Here is a 19,668-nt window from a genome sequence, read left to right as displayed (position 1 = left end):
CCAGAGAATCGAATTTTAAAACCTAATTGCAACCTATAGCACTTCGGAACGACTTGCCTGACGTTAGATTTCGATGAAGTTCTAACCCCATATGAGGTTATAAGACTGATGATTAGATTTGTACGTTTAACCGTGTGCATTATAAACGAGTGTGAGATTGATAGGCTAGCAATGTAACGGATGGAATACCTCGTACCAACTTTTGTTCATGTGACTGATAATACAACTTCTGTACTCTGTTTTCGACTTTGTGATGAAATCACGCGAACCAGTTCCATTTGGTAACCCAGGTGCGATAACTAATAGCTCAGCTAAATTCGGACCCGGTTTCTTCGTGGAAAATTGATCTTTCATCTCGTAGCAAATAGTTTTATGACGCTTCCCATGGATTCAGTCAAACTGATCCAATAAATCTAAGTGTCTATTATTTGTGAACATTATATATATATATATATATATATATATATATATATATATATATATATATATATACTAGATTTAAATTACGCGCAAATACTTGAATTTTTAGTCTACTACCGCCGGAGGTCAATGAACTGGGGACCGGTATCGACAATGGAGTTCCTCACCTAGTGTCTAGGTTAGTAAAATTACAAACCAAAAGTGAGTCATATTTAACCTAACCACGACATTCATACGAAAAAGCTAGACTAAACATTGTATTAGACGACATAGATAACAGGATGACAACTATCCTTGGTTGTTTTTAAAACAGTCGGACCTGGAAGTTCTAGTTCTTCTATAGTAAAAAAACCTTCTGATAAGCCTAAGCGTTAAACCTTAGCGGACAGTTTGAAAAGGATCTAGTTGTCTAGTCAGTTATCAAGTCTTTGGACAAAGTCTGAATCTAATTTCGTGAGAAATGTACCTAAGACAGTTGAATATATCCATCAGTATATTCTGGGAAGAATTCATCTAAAAAAATTCACCGACGTGATTCTACCATCTAATTCTGAGTATAGTATCTTAATTCTTATTACTGTAAAATTATCTCAACTCCTTTGCCGTTCACCTTTCTAATTCTATATCGTTGTGCCGAACTGTTATGAACATTTGGGCTAACCCACATTCGTATCAAAGTTCACATTGATTATGTCTGGTTAAAATTTTTTTTGTAAAACTGCTTAAGATTAAGAATTAAAACAACTTTTAACTTAAAACACTATACAGTAGAAATTATAGCAGTAATTAAGTTACAGGAAAATTACTAATTAGAAAAACGAAAACAACAAATATTTGGTTGGGGAAAAAAGTTTAAAAAATAAATAATCATGTCTGATTCTCTGTAAGTAAAATTGAAATAGTTCATTTCAAAGTTAAAATGTTTACAGATCTTTGAAGATTTCTTTTAAGCAGTTTCTTATGTAAATGAATTTTGGACGTTCTGTACGATCAGCTGACCAGCATTTAAGCATTAACTGATAAATAGATTCTGGACATTGTGATGGACGTGTTAAACGGTCACCGTGTTCCAAAAGTTTAATAATCTTTTTAAAAAATTAGTAGAAAGATCTATATCATTTATAATGATATAAAAATTGACTGAAATCAAAATATTTCGCAACAGATATAAGTCATTTACCTTGATCTGTATTAATAAATCTTGCTACATATCAATGTAGTAAACTTAATTTGATGCCTTCACAAACACTGGTTTGAATAACTAAAATTATAGGCAATATTAGCTTCAATTTACACATAAATAACAAACTAAATAACGAAGAAATTTACTCTAAATATATTTTAGTAGTTGAGATCATGAGTCAATTGAAGCTAGACCACTATGGAAAACCTGGAAGCACTGGAGGTCCATTTCGTCCTACTGTCCAGTGCTTCTAGCTTTTCCATGGTGGTCTAGCTTCAACTGACTCATGATCTCAACTATTAAAATTACTATAATATCCACAAAAACCCCTTCTGATATTATTCTAAATACTTTATAAAAATAGTATTGCTCAATGCTCAATAAAATATCGGATTTTCACAATCTGAATATTTGAAGTCTTAACAATAAACTTCGGCTAAATACCATAACTATGTCAATCTACTAGAATTGAAAACACCCATTTGATAAACATTTGCAATTCTTAATTATAAAAATGAATAAAACTCGATTCTATTAAGTATTAAAACATAAGATGACATACTTAATTTTTTTAATGAACTGAAATTTCCAGAAAAATACTCACTTCTGAATGACTTAGATTAGTAAATGGTTCGACAGCGAAACTGAAAACTTCCCATAATAAAACTCCAAAAGACCAAACATCAGTATCTGTATGAAATTTTCCTTCTAAAATTGATTCAAGAGGTAACCATTTTATCGGCAAACATTCATTAGAAGTAGAGATAAAATCAACACCAGGTTGAATTGGTCTACACATTGAAAAATCTGATAGTTTGACAATTAACTTTTTTCCAACAAGAAAACTTCTTGTAGCTATATCTCTGTTTAGAATTTGTAAAAGTAATGAAAAATTTAGCAGCAAAAAACAAAAACAAGATTTCTCAAATGTACAATTTATAAGGACTACTTCATGGGAAGCTAAATATATAAGCTAATATATTTTGATAATAAATATATTTTTGTTATATCCCAATGAGTAGAAAAATTGTATTTCTGACGTTTCGTGACTTCATTTAAGCCAATACTTCAGAGTAAAAGAGTGGCATACATTAAATCACAAAACATTAGAAATACAATTTTTCTACTCATTGGGATATAGCAAAAATAGATTTACTATTAACTCTCTACCCAATGCTCAATTCATTAAGACTATTTGATTCGTAAAAGACATACGAATGGTATAATTATAATAAGTGATGCCATAGTTGTACTCAAGTTTCGCATGTTAAACAACATTTACAAAAAATGAATAAATGCATTAATTTTACCAGTTGCCTTGTTGATAGATGAAAATAGTTAGTTTAACATAATCAAAATGTGATGTAGAGATATTTTAAATTTTTTGATGAAGTTTTGTTCTCTGAGCTGGATGGTTTAGTCGTAAAGCTTTCATCGTTCTTCTGAACGACATCATCAGCACAAATTTCAGGTAGAAGTGAAGTGTTCGAATTTCTCCACATGTGGTTCACAGCATGTCATGTACACCTCGATGTTGATTGGTTCTTGTTGACCTTAAACCTGTCATTGTTGACTTCTTTGTTTTGGTTGTATCTCCCATTGGTTTGATTTTCGTTCCAATTTACAGAACAAGCTGTGAACCACATGGGAAGAAATTTGAACAGTTCACTTCTACCTGAAATTTGTGCTGATGACGTTCAGAAGAACGATCACGACCACACCATCCAGCTCAGCTACAAATCTTCTTCACTATTTAAAATTTGTCAAACTTTTATCATAATATAAACCGGTGTATGAAACACACTAAGCTTAAACTAGGTAAACCGATAATTGTAGGGGTTTTTTAACAAATCGATTAACTGATATTAAGTTGATTTAATCAGGCGTTCATAAACTCTACATTTCAGAAGAAAATTACAGGTCATTCAATAACATTTTAATTATTTAGATTATTCGAGATGAGTGATTATTTGACTTTAATCCAGTTGAGTTTTTCAAATAGACTTTGTATATCTTTTAGTATGTTTTTAATATAATTTTTATTCTCATTTTACTAATTACACTAATCAGTAAACCATCAAGGATTCTACATCTCTGTTAATAGCCTTTCAAATGACAAATTTGTACATTCGAGACAAAATAATTACAGAACCCAGATAATTGGTTTGTTAGATTTTCTGAATTTTTAATACTTGTTGAATATATTCCATGAATGAACTCTTTGATACTAAAAAAACAACTGACTCATTAAAAGCGACTTTTATGAGGCGCTTTTTAAATTCGCTAATCTATGAGTACAAAAATACTTGGGAAATAATAAGCCAAATCTACGGATGTTGTTTGTTTTTAATAATTGGTGGAAAATAATAATGTACTTTTTTTTAAAAAAAAATAGTTAAGTCAGAGAAAATATTTTAGGTAAAATCACTGATTTGTTGAAGAGTCAACAAGTCAGTCAGTCAGTCAGTAACAACGTAGAACTTCGTACGTACGTATATCAGTTCGAGTTGCCACGCCACATTAGCACAGAGATACAGTTGTCGATTCAAATCCCATAGTGGTAGACGTAATAAGAGTATAAGCAGTAATCGGGAAGATTAGGGTTTGGAGATGTAATTTAAAGAGTATAATCCAGTGAAATAAATTTGGAAAGAGGAAGAGTCAACAAACTTGTAGAAGTTTATAAATAGCGAAAATGTTGCACAGTATTTAACCAATTAAATATTGATTAACTCAAATGATCAGATATGAACTTAGAGTAAAGGTAATTTTTATTGGTGCAAACTAAATGTGATCATCTATGTTCACTCATAAAATTGCTACAGAGTGTATGTAATATAAAATAACATATGATATATATATATATAGTTTCTATACTCAAATTATTCTAATTCTTTTAAAAAGTCGAGGACGAAAAGTAAGAAACTTAGTGCAATGTGTGTGTGCAAAAAATTAAGATGAAATTTTGGCGAGACTCTAATTTAGGGACGACCTTTGAACGAATCTGAAATGACCTTGACAATTATTCGCCAATCAGAAGACAGTTAGTATTAAGTAAAAATATATTATAAGAAGGTAATGAATTACAGTGGATACTCTTCTTTTACATGATTTAAAAACTTGTTAAGGTTTGATAAAGGTTCAGAGGTTCTGAATTCATAATGCATATGGTACAGAAACTCGTTCATATGGTTAGGATGACGAGACTCTAATATAGGGACGAGACAATCAGAAGCGTTTGAGCAATTTCAGGGTCACGAAGCCAAGTTCAACAAGTGACGCTAACATACGAACGGTTTATGGCGGATTTTAGAGAAGAGGTGATTATTGAGAGGCTATAACCCTAACCCCTAACCCTATGGACGAGTTTCTATACCATATGCATTATGAATTCAGAACCTCTGAACCTTTATCAAACCTTAACAAGTTTTTAAATCATGTAAAAGAAGAGTATCCACTGTAATTCATTACCTTCTTATAATATATTTTCACTTTATACTAACTGTCTTCTGATTGGCTCGTCCCTAAATTAGAGTCTCGCCGAAATTGTAATGTAGAAAAAAGTATGACTCTTTACAATTATATATACATAAAGCGGCAAGTTAACGGTTTAAAATATTAGATTTTTTTATCATTATATTGTAGGTTCGGTTCCAGATTCTTTTGTTTTGGCTCACACAGCCGAGCAATTTAATTAATCAACATAAAAAGTACTGTTCAAGACCAAGTAAACTTGATTACACTTTTCCAGTAAATGAATTAATTACGAATTTATACGGGAACAATAACTGTATTACTAAATGATACTTTAAAAAGCCAGTACATATGAGCATCCATGTACGTGAAACTAAGTAGAATGGGAATAGTTATTTTAGATAGAGGTATCAAAACTGTTTGTAAAGGACTATCCAAACAGAGACTCATTTCAAGAATGACAGAAATGAGATAACGTCATTTAAGAAAGTCCTTAGTTTAAAAAGGTATCGGTAAAGCAAGAAACAGTGCAGACAAAAGTACTTGAAGAGTAATGTAAAACCAAATTTTATATGTATTTTAAACATAACCAATTATTTTATCAATAATTCACTGTTTAAAAGATGATAGATACAGCGTGAATTTATGCAGTAAAACAACACCTGAACTGATATGACTAATACAATTAAACCACTAAAAAAGAGAAAATGGAAAAGATGGAAGCGAAATCGTCAATTAAAAAATGACATGCAAATAAAAAATTAATAAAAAGGCGTCAAACTTATTTCTATGAATAAACAATTACATTTCAAATATATCAAACATGACATCAGGAATGATTTGATTATAATCAGCTAATATTCTATAGTCCTATCAAAAAAAGTCTTTGTTAATTAACAACAAATCAATTATAACTGATCGTATACAATACACGAAGTGAACTACTAAAATATTAGTTACGGACGACCATCGACTTTATGCACTAATAACAATAACGGACCTCTAGTCTCCGTGTATTTCCTGATCGCTGAATCACTGACTAGATGACTGGTGATGAATTTATTTCGAGAAAATCCTCTACGCACACAACGATAGTAAAACATTTCAGGCAAAGAATATTATGAGCAAAAACTGTCTTGAAGTTCCTGACACCTGATCAGAGGCTGGAAAGGATGTAATCATGATTTGACGAATATGAGATTGAGATGATAAAACTGAAAATGAACGATAAAAAACGAAATAGCGATGCAGCTGACGTGACTGAATTCTAGATATTTTAAACAACGGATAGACGTTAGATATGTATTTTCACAAACAGAAGGTATTCTGAATAACATGAGAATAATCCACGCCGTTTTTATGGTCACAGTCCCTGTATTTATTGGACAGACCAAGTACACCAACCGTTCAAATAATATTATACTTATAATATTTAGCAAACCCAGTTAAAGTATTTATATTACTTTTCAAAAATTAAATACATGAATGTAATCAGTAAGTAAAACCAAATAGGATACTATAATCAGGTGTAAAGTAGGCGAAAATATAAACCATAGATAAAAATTTTCTGAGGTAAATTAACTTGGGTGTCTACTCAAAAGATTTGAAATCTGAATGGTTAGAGCAGAAATTTCATGTTTTCAGTTTGTTTATCAAAATGACAAAAAATAAATTCATTACTGTACTGAAATTAGCAAACAAGTAACTAACTACTAAAATTGAAGATGGTGTGTTTCCGAGGTGACAGACATGGAAATGCAAATGGAAGTACTTGGAGTCACAAAATTTTCAATATCTGAAAAACCACTAACGAACAACAGATATATATAAGAGGCCTCCAAAACACTGTAAGACAACTTAGTTTGTTATAAAAAAGAATTATAACAATGTTACCAATCTTTACATTGTGTTTTAATTTGATTTTAGAAGACATTTCACGAAGCGTTACGATATTAACTGAATATGAATTATGAGAAAAACTCATAGTACCGGTGGAGAGGTTACCGCAACAGTATCATCCTTTCTTGAACGAAATTCCCTGATACTTCCATAGTATGATGAGTATGAAGAATTGGTATATGGATGTATTAAACAGTAATTATTCATGTAAGACAATCACTTGATAATTGTTTAACAGTCATTAACTCAGAAAGATATGATATACAACCTGGCGAAGGCTCATGAATTCATATAGCTTTATTTATTTAAAAATCAGTATATGGATAAATAACGTGTACCCGTAAAATAGAAATAGTCAAATATAAGTAAATCATAATTATTATTAACAGATGCAACAGCAGAATATGTAGTTCAAATGATCCTATACACTCAGTATTGAAAAAAGCTGATGAATGTCACGAGATAAAAATAATGCATATACACTAATTTATACATCCTCATAGATTATGAGCACACTTGAATTGAAATGAGAGTCATCTCATTAGATTTAATTTCTAATCGATCGCTTTCACAATAAAAAAAACTGTTTCATTGATGTATTGTTTCATTCACACTGCAAAATTAAGATAGACAGAAAACAATAACACATTTTCAACTAACACAATATATGAATTATAATGTTGATAAAAATACAAACAAATGATAGAACTAGGCTTGTATCTTCTTTTTTTTTCTAGAGGTTGAGGATAAACGAAATTTAATTTTCTACTAGCTTTTTTTTATGTAGATTTATATCATTAGGAAAGATAGATTAAACCCGTTTAATGAAACGCTTAAAACTTCAATATAGTTTCAAATATTGAAAAAAGAAAAGGTGAGTGATAAATAATAAGGATTGGCATGAGTTTACAGGTAAACAGCGTAAATGATACCAGAAGGAGTTAAGGTGGAAAAAAGAAAGAAATACCGGTACATTGTAAGCGAGAGGTTTCTTGTAAAACTACACGGCAGAACGCACAATTACCTACGGCTACTCCCCTCCAAACAAAAATCTTTGTTAATAACTTTAGTTATTTGTTTTTTAAACAATGAGTTGGTCAGTCGTTTTAAGAAAAACAAGAATTGTGCCTAAAAACACTTATTCGAATGTTTATTAATGAATGGGAATATTTGTTAATCAGCTAAACTGTAGTACTGATTGAATTATTTATATTGAATAACGTTCAAGTGCTGTTTGGGATCAAATATTACCCATATCGAGACATCACCCTCATCGGATATTCGAAGAAATCAAAACTATTCGTTGATGACGTCAACGATATAAATCCTATTAAGTTGCGATTGAGTAAAAATGACAAATCGATCGATGAGGTAGTGAATCTTGGATCAGCTGAAGCGATTTGGAAATTGATTACGCAAGCCGAACCACTACCTACCGCGACACGCAATGTTAGCTGGTGTACGTTGAGAGGAAGCCAACGAGTGGTATCAGGTCATGAAGTTATTAGTTGTTGGACTATGTCGTGCAGGTAGGTGCTGCCTAGCTGTTTGAGGTTCTCGAGAGCAGCGGTTGGAAATATTGAACGGTATACTTCATAACCGATCTGAATGACGCAGATTCATCCACTCTGTATCTCCCTTTAGATTTTAAACTTTAAAAAAATATTTTTGCACTTTTTATTTCCGCAAATCCAATCTTCCTTCTCAAGTTATGTTGTCAATGCCCAATGTTCTCTATTACCATTGATACTATTACTAGCTTTACTATTAATAATTTTATCCTGCTACGCAGCTTTTGTATGGTAACTTGAACTAATGCATGTATACTTTACAGGTTCAACGTTGTTTAAGACCAATAACATAAATGAAGTCATTTAGCAGCATTCCTAATTCTTGCATACCGTACTGTTTCATATCTGTTATTATTTCCTTATTTATTGTCGTATGTTACTACTTTAGCAGAGTTGTAATTTATATGTAACTAGTTATATTCGATTATAATATCATTTACCTTTAAACCAATTAGTTGTCCACAAACCATCTAAAGGAACATTTTTATTTAAAATTATAGATTAGACAAATCAGTAATTTTATTCATCCAAAATATCTGTCTAGGTTTTGACCTTTGTTATACACAAATTCCTTCAGTTACATTTACGTAACAATTCATCCTATTATTTTGTATCTCTCACTTTTTTTGTTGTTGATGTTTTACGAACTAATGGTTTTATTCCAGTCAAACGTTCATCTCAATGACCTCGACAAAAAATGTGACCAGTTTATATTTTACAAAAGTTCACACTATTTCCACTGATTACCAATCAAATCTCTTTTTGTGAAATTGGTCATTTATTAAGTATCATTACTTAATTACTTGTAGTCTGTAGATTGCATTCGTTACAGACTGATCTCATTTATATAATTACTACAAACCAGGAAGTGCTAGACAACTGCTTCATCCTGGTATGGGATTCTTCAGGAGTGTGCATCCGTGATCGTGCCAAGGGTTAAGTCTGAGACTTAAAAGTCTGGTTGAGATAACCAAACCATCAGAACAACTGTGGCGAATTGATGAATAACAGAGTATATATATATCAGGAGTAAAACAGCTGTATACTATTATTATACCTCATAATAAAATCATTCACATTGCACACATGTGATAGATAGCACAACATACTAGAATTCAATGAGAAAATAATATGAATGTAGATTTAGAAAAGACACTCTATCACCGGATAGTTAACATTACAATCTTTTAAAAAGTTACAAAGTTAACTGTCTCCAAGGTTTTCATAGACTAACAAGTATTTGTTAACTTTTTTTTTCCAGTATTCATCGTCAAGATCTTAAATTATAAAATAAAATATGCACTTACGTGATACTAACCCCAAAGGAATTTGAGGAGTAATGAATACCATTTTTTCTCTGATCTAAGGTAAAATTCACTCTACAAAACTTGATATACAGAACCTAATTATTATCTGATTTGACAAGATTTGTATAAAATAAAAAAACCGAAAGGAACACATGGTAGTGATAAGGAAAAACGAACCTTCTATTATATTTTTTTAAACTAAATCTATGAGAATCATGATTAATCTTATGTAAAACTTTCCGTTTGTTTTGTTTAAAGTGATTATCATATTAACAATGCGATATAACATGTACTATAATTGATTAACAAAAAATAAAGTAGAATGTTTATCTATCAACGATGGCTTGGGTGAACGAAGATGTTACCACCTTTTAAGTAAAGATAAGTTTCACCGCACAGCACCAACAGTTATTTTACTACATTGAAAGTTCTAGCAATCCTGAGTCAAAAATGAAGCTTATTATGACAACGAAACAAAATATCATACGTTATTGCTCACGCTGAGATTTTATCTTCAGTGATAATAGTTTCGTAGTCTAATTAACGAAACTTTCAAATTATAATCGATAAACTTTTAACAAGTAATTTAACGCTTAAATGAATTCTAATTATCATCATATGAGAGTAGACTCACCTATGTACATAATGCAATTCGCTTAAATAAACCATAGCTTCACAAGCATCAATCACCATTTCAGTGAGGATTTTGACATTCAAATTGGTAGGATATTCATTAATGAAATCCTTTTTAGGAACCGTTGTAGTCTGTAACAAGGTTTGACTATATGAATTTACTATTTCCCCGTTGACTGTGCCTACAAGAGAATCTACAATGGGAAATAAGTAAGAAATATACTTACTGTATCCTGGTGATTCACCGGTGTATCGGCGTAAAAATGAATAAAAATCACCAAAAGGCATATATTCAATAAGGAGTGAAAGTGGTTCCAGTGGAATACAAACACCTAAAACCAAATTACAAGTAAATGAATATGGATTAAAACTGACACAAACACACGAAATTAAAAAAACTTATTTAATAAAATTAATCTAGGATAAAAATGAGCATACATTTGTGCCAAATTAATTGGATTTGATTGACGAAATGAATCTGGATAATTAACAGTGAATTAATTAAAGTACTCATTAGTTGTTTTATTTATTTGAACACATAAATATTGGCACAAATGGGCACCGAATACATATGCGCCACACAAGTCACTTGGTTTTTGTGTGGGCTGTGATACTGCCTGGGTGCCCAGACAGAAGCAGATGGTTTTTTTAGGTGGTCACTCCCAGGACATTGGACCTGAAGGTCTGATTCACAAGGCAGTGGAGCAACGTCAGGAGATGCAGTCCTCTCAATCCCGTAAACAGCACTTGCGCTGCGAGAAGGCAGTGAGTAGGACTTCCTGGCAGTGGCTGTATACGCGTTGCCATGTGAGAACATTTCGAGAGGGAGAGCTAACTGTCCCCACCCTCGACCGTACCAGGGCATTTGGGGGTAATATATTCACAAAATAATGTATTGTGATTCTGTGACTAATTAACTCTTCAGTTCAACCTAGAAAGTTAGTAAACTGAAAAAAAATAAGCAAACGATTAAAAAGTGAAACAGTCCAATAATAATCAAATGCAAAATTGAAAAAGTTACAAGATCTATTATCAAATATAAAGGTGGATTGGATAGAACAGTTTTACAATACCTAACAGTTGTATAATATTTCTATGCTGTAATTCAACCAATATTTCAGCTTCACGAAGGAAATTAGCTTCCGCCTTCAGATTAGAACCTCCTTGAATCATTTTCAGTACAGCAATACAATTATTTGATTCATCGGAAGATGACTGGACTAGAAGTAAAATTTAAAAGATTATATATATATTAAAAGATAAGGTCTACAAGTATGTAATCGTTAAAACTCTGACTATCACAAAGATTTAATAATCGAATTTACGGAAGAAAATTATTTCAAGTATTATTAACCTAGTGAGTATACAATATTCATTATTGTTAGATATAATGATATCAAATAAAACATTGTTATAAGACTGATATTTTACTTCAAAGATGAGTAAAAGACTACATTTTGCATTGAGTTGAAAAGTTCTCTTTAAATAAAAAATGAAGGCTAACAACTACACACTTTTATTTCATTAGGTTGACCTTCAATGAAAAACAAAAAAATTCTAACAGATCGATTTGATCGAAATCCCATAGTATATGTGTAGTGGCTTAGTGGTTAAAGTATTTGAATTTAATTATTAATTCACAGGTTCAAACCCCGCTCCACCTGCTATAAATTAAGTAACTACGTATTATCGTTAGCCTTCGCACTTAGAGTGTGGCTCGTATCCAGGTACCAGGAAAATGAATTCATTTAAACTTTATAAAAAGTATGATGTATACAAGACTAGGGTTATACACCCATCAAATACAATAAAATTACATTAAGTTTACATTTAGAAAATACATATTACCTAAAAAAAGAGACTTTCTTTTTGTGCTCAAAAATACATCTACAATGATAAAACGTGTAAATTGAAAACATTGACGCTGTTTTATAATAATTCATCTAACAAGTACAAGTTTGCTTATCCAACATTCAACTTAACGATGTTTGTGAGAGCATCATGTGATAATAATCTTGACGTTGAAAAACTCAAATCTTCAACTCTGATGACTGAAAGTTATGTCCTTTAGGTATCATTCTATTGATCCAGGAACATTTAAGGTCAGCAAAGACTTTTGTCAAAATTTAAACGAACAGTTTCAAAATAGTCGGGTCCCGAATATATAGGAGACAGTAAAAAGGAAATTTTACTTGTAAAACCTCAAACGATTGGAATTAAAAGCAACTCTAATGTATTGCTCAGCAGTCTAGACCGATATTTTTAAATATCTTAACATGATTGAATATGTTTAGTACACATATCTTGTGAACGCTATCTATATTCGATAATTTTAATGTTTGAATATTTCCCTGCAGACGCTTAGACCAGACTCCCAAGTGAAATGTTAAAGTTATTTTTGGTTTCAATCTCCGAGACTTTTATGAACATAATCTCTTTTCTAATTTTCGCTGAAGATAACATAAAAATGAAAGCAGAAAGGAAGGAAAGAAGCATCTTAAGTGAATAGTCCGAGTTACTTCAATATTATATCTCTTAATTGATAACTGTAATATGATGTAAATCAGTTGTTTATAGTGAGGATTCATTCAAAAGGCTAAGAAAAAATAAATGTAAGCACTATAAAGGTGACTAATATATATCAATTCCTAGTAGGTAATATATTACTTATAATGTACAGTGAACATGTTCATACAAGAGATAATAAACGATATGATAATAAAATCAATCACTATGGTCAAATACTATCAACTTGTGAAAAAAAGAACACCTAGAAAGTAAGGTAACTTTCTAAAAATGTTGAATAAATTTTTTTAAATGAAAGTGTCATAAATCCATTTACATACATATATATCTTATTTTCAGGGTATGCTAGCTAATTTATTTGATTTTCTAACATGAAATTAGGTGTTAAATTGAGACAATATTTTGCATTTAGGTAGAGACAATAAAGTGAATAAGACAAGAAAACAATGCAAAATTTTCACTGAAATTCAAAAAACAAGCAAATATCATTTAATGATTATTGAAATAGGATAGAAAAGTGCTGGTTTTAATATAAAATGTATACGTAAATCCCTGTAAAAAGGGGAACTAAAATAAATATGCTTCACACAAAATAAAAAGATATTATTGTGAACAAGCAAGGGAGAAAAGAGGAGTACAATCAAAAAACGATAAAGTGAACAAAAATAGTATATTATAAGACATACATTTTGATTAAAAACACAACCAAGAGAGGCTTATTTTAGGTTGCTCTTAATTTTATGAAGAATTTAAAAGAAAACTACGACAAGATCCCCAGTGGTTTCAATTCCGAACCATGTATGAAAATTTCTTAAGCCACTGAGTAGTAACATCTTCAGGACTCCGGCCGAGGAGTCGTGATGTACCAACGGATACCAGTCCTAGAGAGTATTTATTTATGCCAAGGCTTCATGACAGGTAACTGATAGGAAAATTCCGTTGAAAATCATTCCAGAAAGTTAGTGCAAACGATAATCTAAATTTAGATGAGCCATCTGAGTTGTAGCTAAAAGTCTTTCATGATGGCAATTTAAGAGACCTAATGAAGAACATAACCTTCTCACAGATGAATTTGCTATTACATATTGGGAATGATGTATCTCTTACGAACAAAATCGTAAATCCACGTTTTAAATGGAAAACAGTATTGATGGTCATAATGTGAACCACCAAAGGTCAGTTGTATGTTTTAATGATGAAACAGTTGAGAATTGTACAACTCCTGGCACTAATACTACTTCATTACTGAGAACGTTCGTGATAATAGTGTAATTTGACGAAAGATATACCAGTTAAGCTAATGAACAACGGACTGTAGATATTTTTTTTTGTTTACAAAAATTTCGAAACAACTACGGCCTTAACAACAGAATATGATTTGTATATTTTATAGAAACTAAAAGTTGCTTCCATTTACTTATAGAATACTTAACAATTACAATTGAGAAATAGACTATGCAATGATTTTAGACTTTTCTGATAACAGGCTAGTTATGGTTAGGTAAAAAATAACTCGTATTACATTTTTTAAAGAAAACAATGTTGTTAATCTACAGTACAGAGAGATTAATTTCTAAATAAACTATGACGAAACAGCAAATGTCCATTATTCACATCAGGATCACATGTTCGATAACTGATAAAGGTTGGTTGGCCAAAAGTTGGATTTAAAATTTATCTAATTGGTTCGGTATGATGGAACTATAAATTTCAAACGTCATTTCGTTTAATGAGTATAGGTTTATGTACTACCTTTGAGGCATAAAGTTTGTGTGTGAGGGAGAGGTCTACATGAACAACAGCTGCCTAAAACGCAACAGATAAATGTGGACTATATCGAGGATCTAATAGTTATCAGTCAAATGTATCGACAATTTAGCCAATAATTCATACCATTATTAGTTTCCCTAATACGTGTTTAAACCAAGTAAAATGTGCAGTAATCAAATCGATCGGATAATTACTGAGATACTTTTTATTAACATAAAAGCAGTTATTAATCAAAAACATTTAAAAAGAATTTTTAAAAATTCTATACCGTCAATAGTATTTTCTTTTTCTTGTGAACTAGAAGAGACAAGACCCAGTCTTTCTGAAGTTGTTAAACTTAACAAACGTCTTCTATGGACTAGTTTATTCAAATTTGGAGCATGTACTAAGATGATCCAACCAAATGCACGTTTAGCTAAACAACATATTTCAACCAGACGACTGCGAGGATAGCACAGTGATTTAAATCTGAAACAGAGATTTTAAAATAACTGGAAATTATGTTATTAATTTAAACATTGATTACTGAGGAAAAATGTAAGCATATTCTACTTGAAAAGTTTGATATGATGGATTTCAGTAACAGACAGTTAAGTCTCCTTTTTTAGCAATTAGAATCCAATTACAGAGCAAGGACTAATGTATCATTAGGCAATTGAAGTATTTATTCTACCACAACATGATCAGATTACTTTGTTAACAAACCATAAAAGAATGTGATCACATTCTTTATATAATATTACATTATGAGTATATATAAATAAGAAACTAAGTAGACATAAAGGTTTCTCAATCTGTAAATGAATAAATTATGTTAAGCAATCAACACTTACTTTGGATGTAGCAAGTGATTCATCGAGGCCACATTAAATAACTTTTCCGGTAATATGGAAGAACCTAATTCAGCAGACCCAGATGATAGTGAATAATAGGATGATTCAATCAAGCCAAGAGTAGTTGGAGAAAACTCTGAATCAACCTCATGGTCATCAAACAACACGTGATTATCTGAGCAAGAGTCACCACTAATAGGATGATCTGTAGTTACTGCAGACGGAACACCAGTTTGTTTATTTTGAGAACAACGACAAGATGAACATGTATCTGATAAAAGGTTGCTAGCAACTCCACAGATCACACAAGTATTTGGTGAAGAATCGATTGTTTTAGGAGGTGAGATAATTGTAGGCACATTGGTCACATAAACTACTGACTTATCCATTCGCATTCCCAATGTATTAGCCTCAAACTCTTCATCAATCAATTCATTTTTAGTTACAGGACAACTATGTACAAATTGAGTCATTTTGAGAGAATCGTGTTTCGATTTCTTGCGAAAATTAGATAAACAGAAACATGGGCAAAAAGATGATAAATAACGACTATGGCATACATTAGACATAACATTTTGATTAGATGCTGAAGGCGTGCTTTTATCTTCAGTATATTGTGTAACAGAAAAAACTGAATGGGATTGACTAGCTGTATGAGATGAATGTGTGAAGTCAACAATACGATAATATGCTCCAAGAATACATTTGGAACATGGATTAAGTTGTCTAAGTCTACGTCGACGAGTTAATAATTTTCTACGTCGCTCCAAATATTTTTCTTTGTTAATTTCTGTAGAATCATAGAGATGCTCAAAAAATTGTCTCTTTCCATCATTTTCTTCGTTAACACTATTTACATCTCCTGTAATTTGAGGCTTGTCAAAATCTAATTGAGAAAAGTATATATCCGAATTTTCAATATTTTTACTAGAACAACGATTTATGAGCCAAATTATACAACCGATGATTATTAAACAAATAACCAGTCCAACAATTGAACAAGCGATAATTGTCTAAATAGTTTGTCAAATAAAATTTATATGTTACAATTAAAATTAAAGCACACAGATATTAACTTATTTATGTCAAAACAGTATACAAAAAAATTATTTCAGTAACAATTTTCGTTGTGATAAACTTTCAGAACATTATGATTTGACAATGTTAAGATATAAGAACAGGAATTTGTTAATCAAATACACTAGTAACGCTTTTACAATAATATAACAATAATAGAATTTTAAAAAGGCACATAAAATTTCGGTCTTGCCCACTAAATTTTGTGTAATATAGAACTAAAGTATGTTTCATTATATTTTCCTCACCAAATTGTTAAAATTCATCTTGAATTAACTACAAATCATTTTCTGTTGTCAACATATTTGTGAACACTGAGGTGGCAGTGAGCATACCTGATGATTTTCAAAATAGTGATCATTTTAAGTATTTTTTTTTATAAGATTTGCTATTTTTTAGTAACTCCATGTACACGTCACAAAATAAACGCAATACTAAATATCACTAACTATTACTAGGTTAAAATTCAGTTATTTATTCATAAATTTAATTAATTCACTTTTAAGTAATAACAATGGCCACGTAAATGGTGATATGAAAAAAAATCATGAATGTATCACACAAAATGTTGGATTTTCCAAGATTAAAAATTTCATATCAGTTTTTTTTAACTTCTATGCTTCGGTTACTTTGATGTAGATAAGAGGATCAAAACCTACTGATAGAATAATAGATATGTATGTCATTTTACTATGAAAATGAAGTACGGAGGTGGGAATACCAACCACAACAAACTAAACAAAAATACCTACTTAATTTGGTGATGGGGTAAGAACCACTAGATATGATTTTACTTTCAGCTAGTTGAAATTCAAAGTAAATTGAATATTTCATGTGGATATTTAGATCTTTCAATGATTTGATGATATATATGTTGGTAGAGTGTTTTCGTTTTACTTATCTATTACACTTAGAGCCAACATATGTAGGGCTTATTTGATAATACCTACAATCTACAAAACAATTCCATTGTAGTATAATAATATAGTAGAATACTACTGAATTTTTACTGAAAAAACTTAATTCATGACATGAAACTATCTGTTAAAAAACATAATTACAGGTAATAATCAACGAAACGTGTCACGCATATATATATATATATATATATATATATATATATATATATATATATTATATATAATATAGTAAACTTCTAGAGTAAAGATTACCAGAAAAATAGAGAACAAGGTACATAGAGAGAACGAAAGACATACATATCAGAGCACTAAGTTATGGATATGTCTATGAATATAAATGCAGGTACATGTAGCACACAGCCAGTCAGACAATTTAACTGTTCTGTACAAATTACAAGAAAGACCTCCGATATTTAAAGTAATAATCGATACAATTTTAAGACGAATACGAATGTAAAACAAATATATTGACGTATATATATTGATGCTTATGTAGTAAATTTATTGATAAAAATGGTTAATATTCAGAACATTACTTTCCTTATTAATATTGAATGGTAACAACAATGTTAAGAGTGAGAACAATAAATACATTACATGTACTTTATATAAAGATTATATATATATATACAATACTAATAATAAGCATATAGATTACAGTTAGAATAATGAGGAATCCGAAATGTAATGATACTAAGTCCCTCACATCTGTTGAAAGGTAAGGAATAAATACATTGATTTCCACTGTGACACAAGCTCTTCCATCAAGAAGTCCACATTTACAAACACAAGTTATTTAAATAAATTTCGTTTCGTAAAGAAATACACATCAAGTTTAGTAAATAACAAAAATGGAACATTTTGAAGGTTCAATTTACAATATCTATCAACTAAACGACTTTCTAAGTGAAATCCAATTAATTAGATTTTACTGACCAATGATAAATTATTGGACACATAAAGACTATTAACATTCACCATCCAATTATTTAGGAGCGTCATGGAGTCCCCTTTGAGTTTTTAAACACAAAATAATTAATATTCTGTTGCACAAATGATCTGTAAAATACTAGAATGCATAAATTTCCATTATTCAGTTAATACTTATTTTTCACTGGTTTCAGTAGCATACGACTAAATCATAAGTGGTGGAGAAGAAACATTGAAAAAGAAGAGACCTACATATCACTGGAACAGGCAACGTAACTACGGCAATGGACAATCAAGTGGTTATTATAATGTGAAAAAATAGAGTTACCGAAAGTCTTACCAATAACCAACCTTTCAATACCATGCTTCCATGCGACGGTCTTAAAATTATTTACTTAAGACACAGACTTCAAATATCTGTATTTATTATTTACTATATCTGTTATAACGAAATGAATAGAAAGCTTATATTGAGACCGGAAGCAAAACGGTAAACTTTTAATAACAGACTTTTTGTACAATTAATTAAATGTTTCATTATCAATTTAACCGTTTACTGCTAATCTGAAAAGATTTTTTTCTCTGCCTTATAATATTCGCATTTGAGATGATTAGAACATATTGTTTCTACATTTTTTTTGGATAGTTTTCCACGTTAGTGGATTCTTTTTTTTTGAAAAGTGAATGTTATACCTTAAAATTTACTTTGATATTTAGTTAAGGTTGTTCGTTATCCTGTTTTTTGATAACAAAATCAGTGAAGTAAAAGCAAACTAGTTTTGTCAATAACGTTTAATGCTCACGTTGTTCAAACTGATAAAGAACTAATCAATTTGTGAAAAAAAGAAGACTGATTAAAATAGATGAGGATAAAGCGATTTCGCGACCATCTACCATTGTCTGAGGTAGATGCCTGTCTTTAACACAGATTGGCTAGTGGATTGATTGAAGTTAGACATGACCACCGTCGGATGCCGTCTCAATGGTCTAGAGGTTAAACGTTTGAGCGCGAGACGGAAGGTCCTGGGTTCGAGTCCCGTGTGTGGGATCGTGGGTGCACACTGCTTAGGAATCCCATACTAGAACGAAAGGGCCGTCCAGTCCTTCCAGGTTCTTAATGGTGGT

The 19,668-nt window shown here is 30.9% G+C and overlaps 1 protein-coding gene across 3 annotated transcripts in view; it reads right to left on the bottom strand.

The window, feature by feature from the left end:
* Nucleotides 1-518: 518 nt before the first annotated feature.
* MS3_00003932 (uncharacterized protein) overlaps nt 519-19,668 on the bottom strand; it is a 49,891-nt gene continuing 30,741 nt past the window's right edge. The window contains exons 9-15 of one of the 3 annotated variants that reach the window (XM_051211808.1): nt 15,617-16,629; nt 15,052-15,251; nt 11,561-11,707; nt 10,715-10,819; nt 10,489-10,681; nt 2,208-7,589; nt 519-1,505 (exon numbers count right to left, since the gene is read on the bottom strand). In XM_051211808.1, the coding sequence (XP_051071914.1) occupies nt 7,565-7,589; nt 10,489-10,681; nt 10,715-10,819; nt 11,561-11,707; nt 15,052-15,251; nt 15,617-16,629 (1,683 nt within the window). In that variant the 3' untranslated portion in view covers nt 519-1,505; nt 2,208-7,564. Of the gene's footprint in view, nt 1,506-2,207; nt 7,590-10,488; nt 10,682-10,714; nt 10,820-11,289; nt 11,708-15,051; nt 15,252-15,616; nt 16,630-19,668 lie in introns of those variants that run through there. The other 2 variants (XM_035731742.2, XM_051211810.1) reach the window with 2 other exon arrangements.

Source organism: Schistosoma haematobium, chromosome ZW (genome assembly GCF_000699445.3).
Source record: "Schistosoma haematobium chromosome ZW, whole genome shotgun sequence".
In the NCBI taxonomy this organism is placed as follows: domain Eukaryota; kingdom Metazoa; phylum Platyhelminthes; class Trematoda; order Strigeidida; family Schistosomatidae; genus Schistosoma; species Schistosoma haematobium.
Note: the sequence above shows the minus strand (reverse complement) of the source record. Positions and strands in the feature narration are given on the sequence as shown.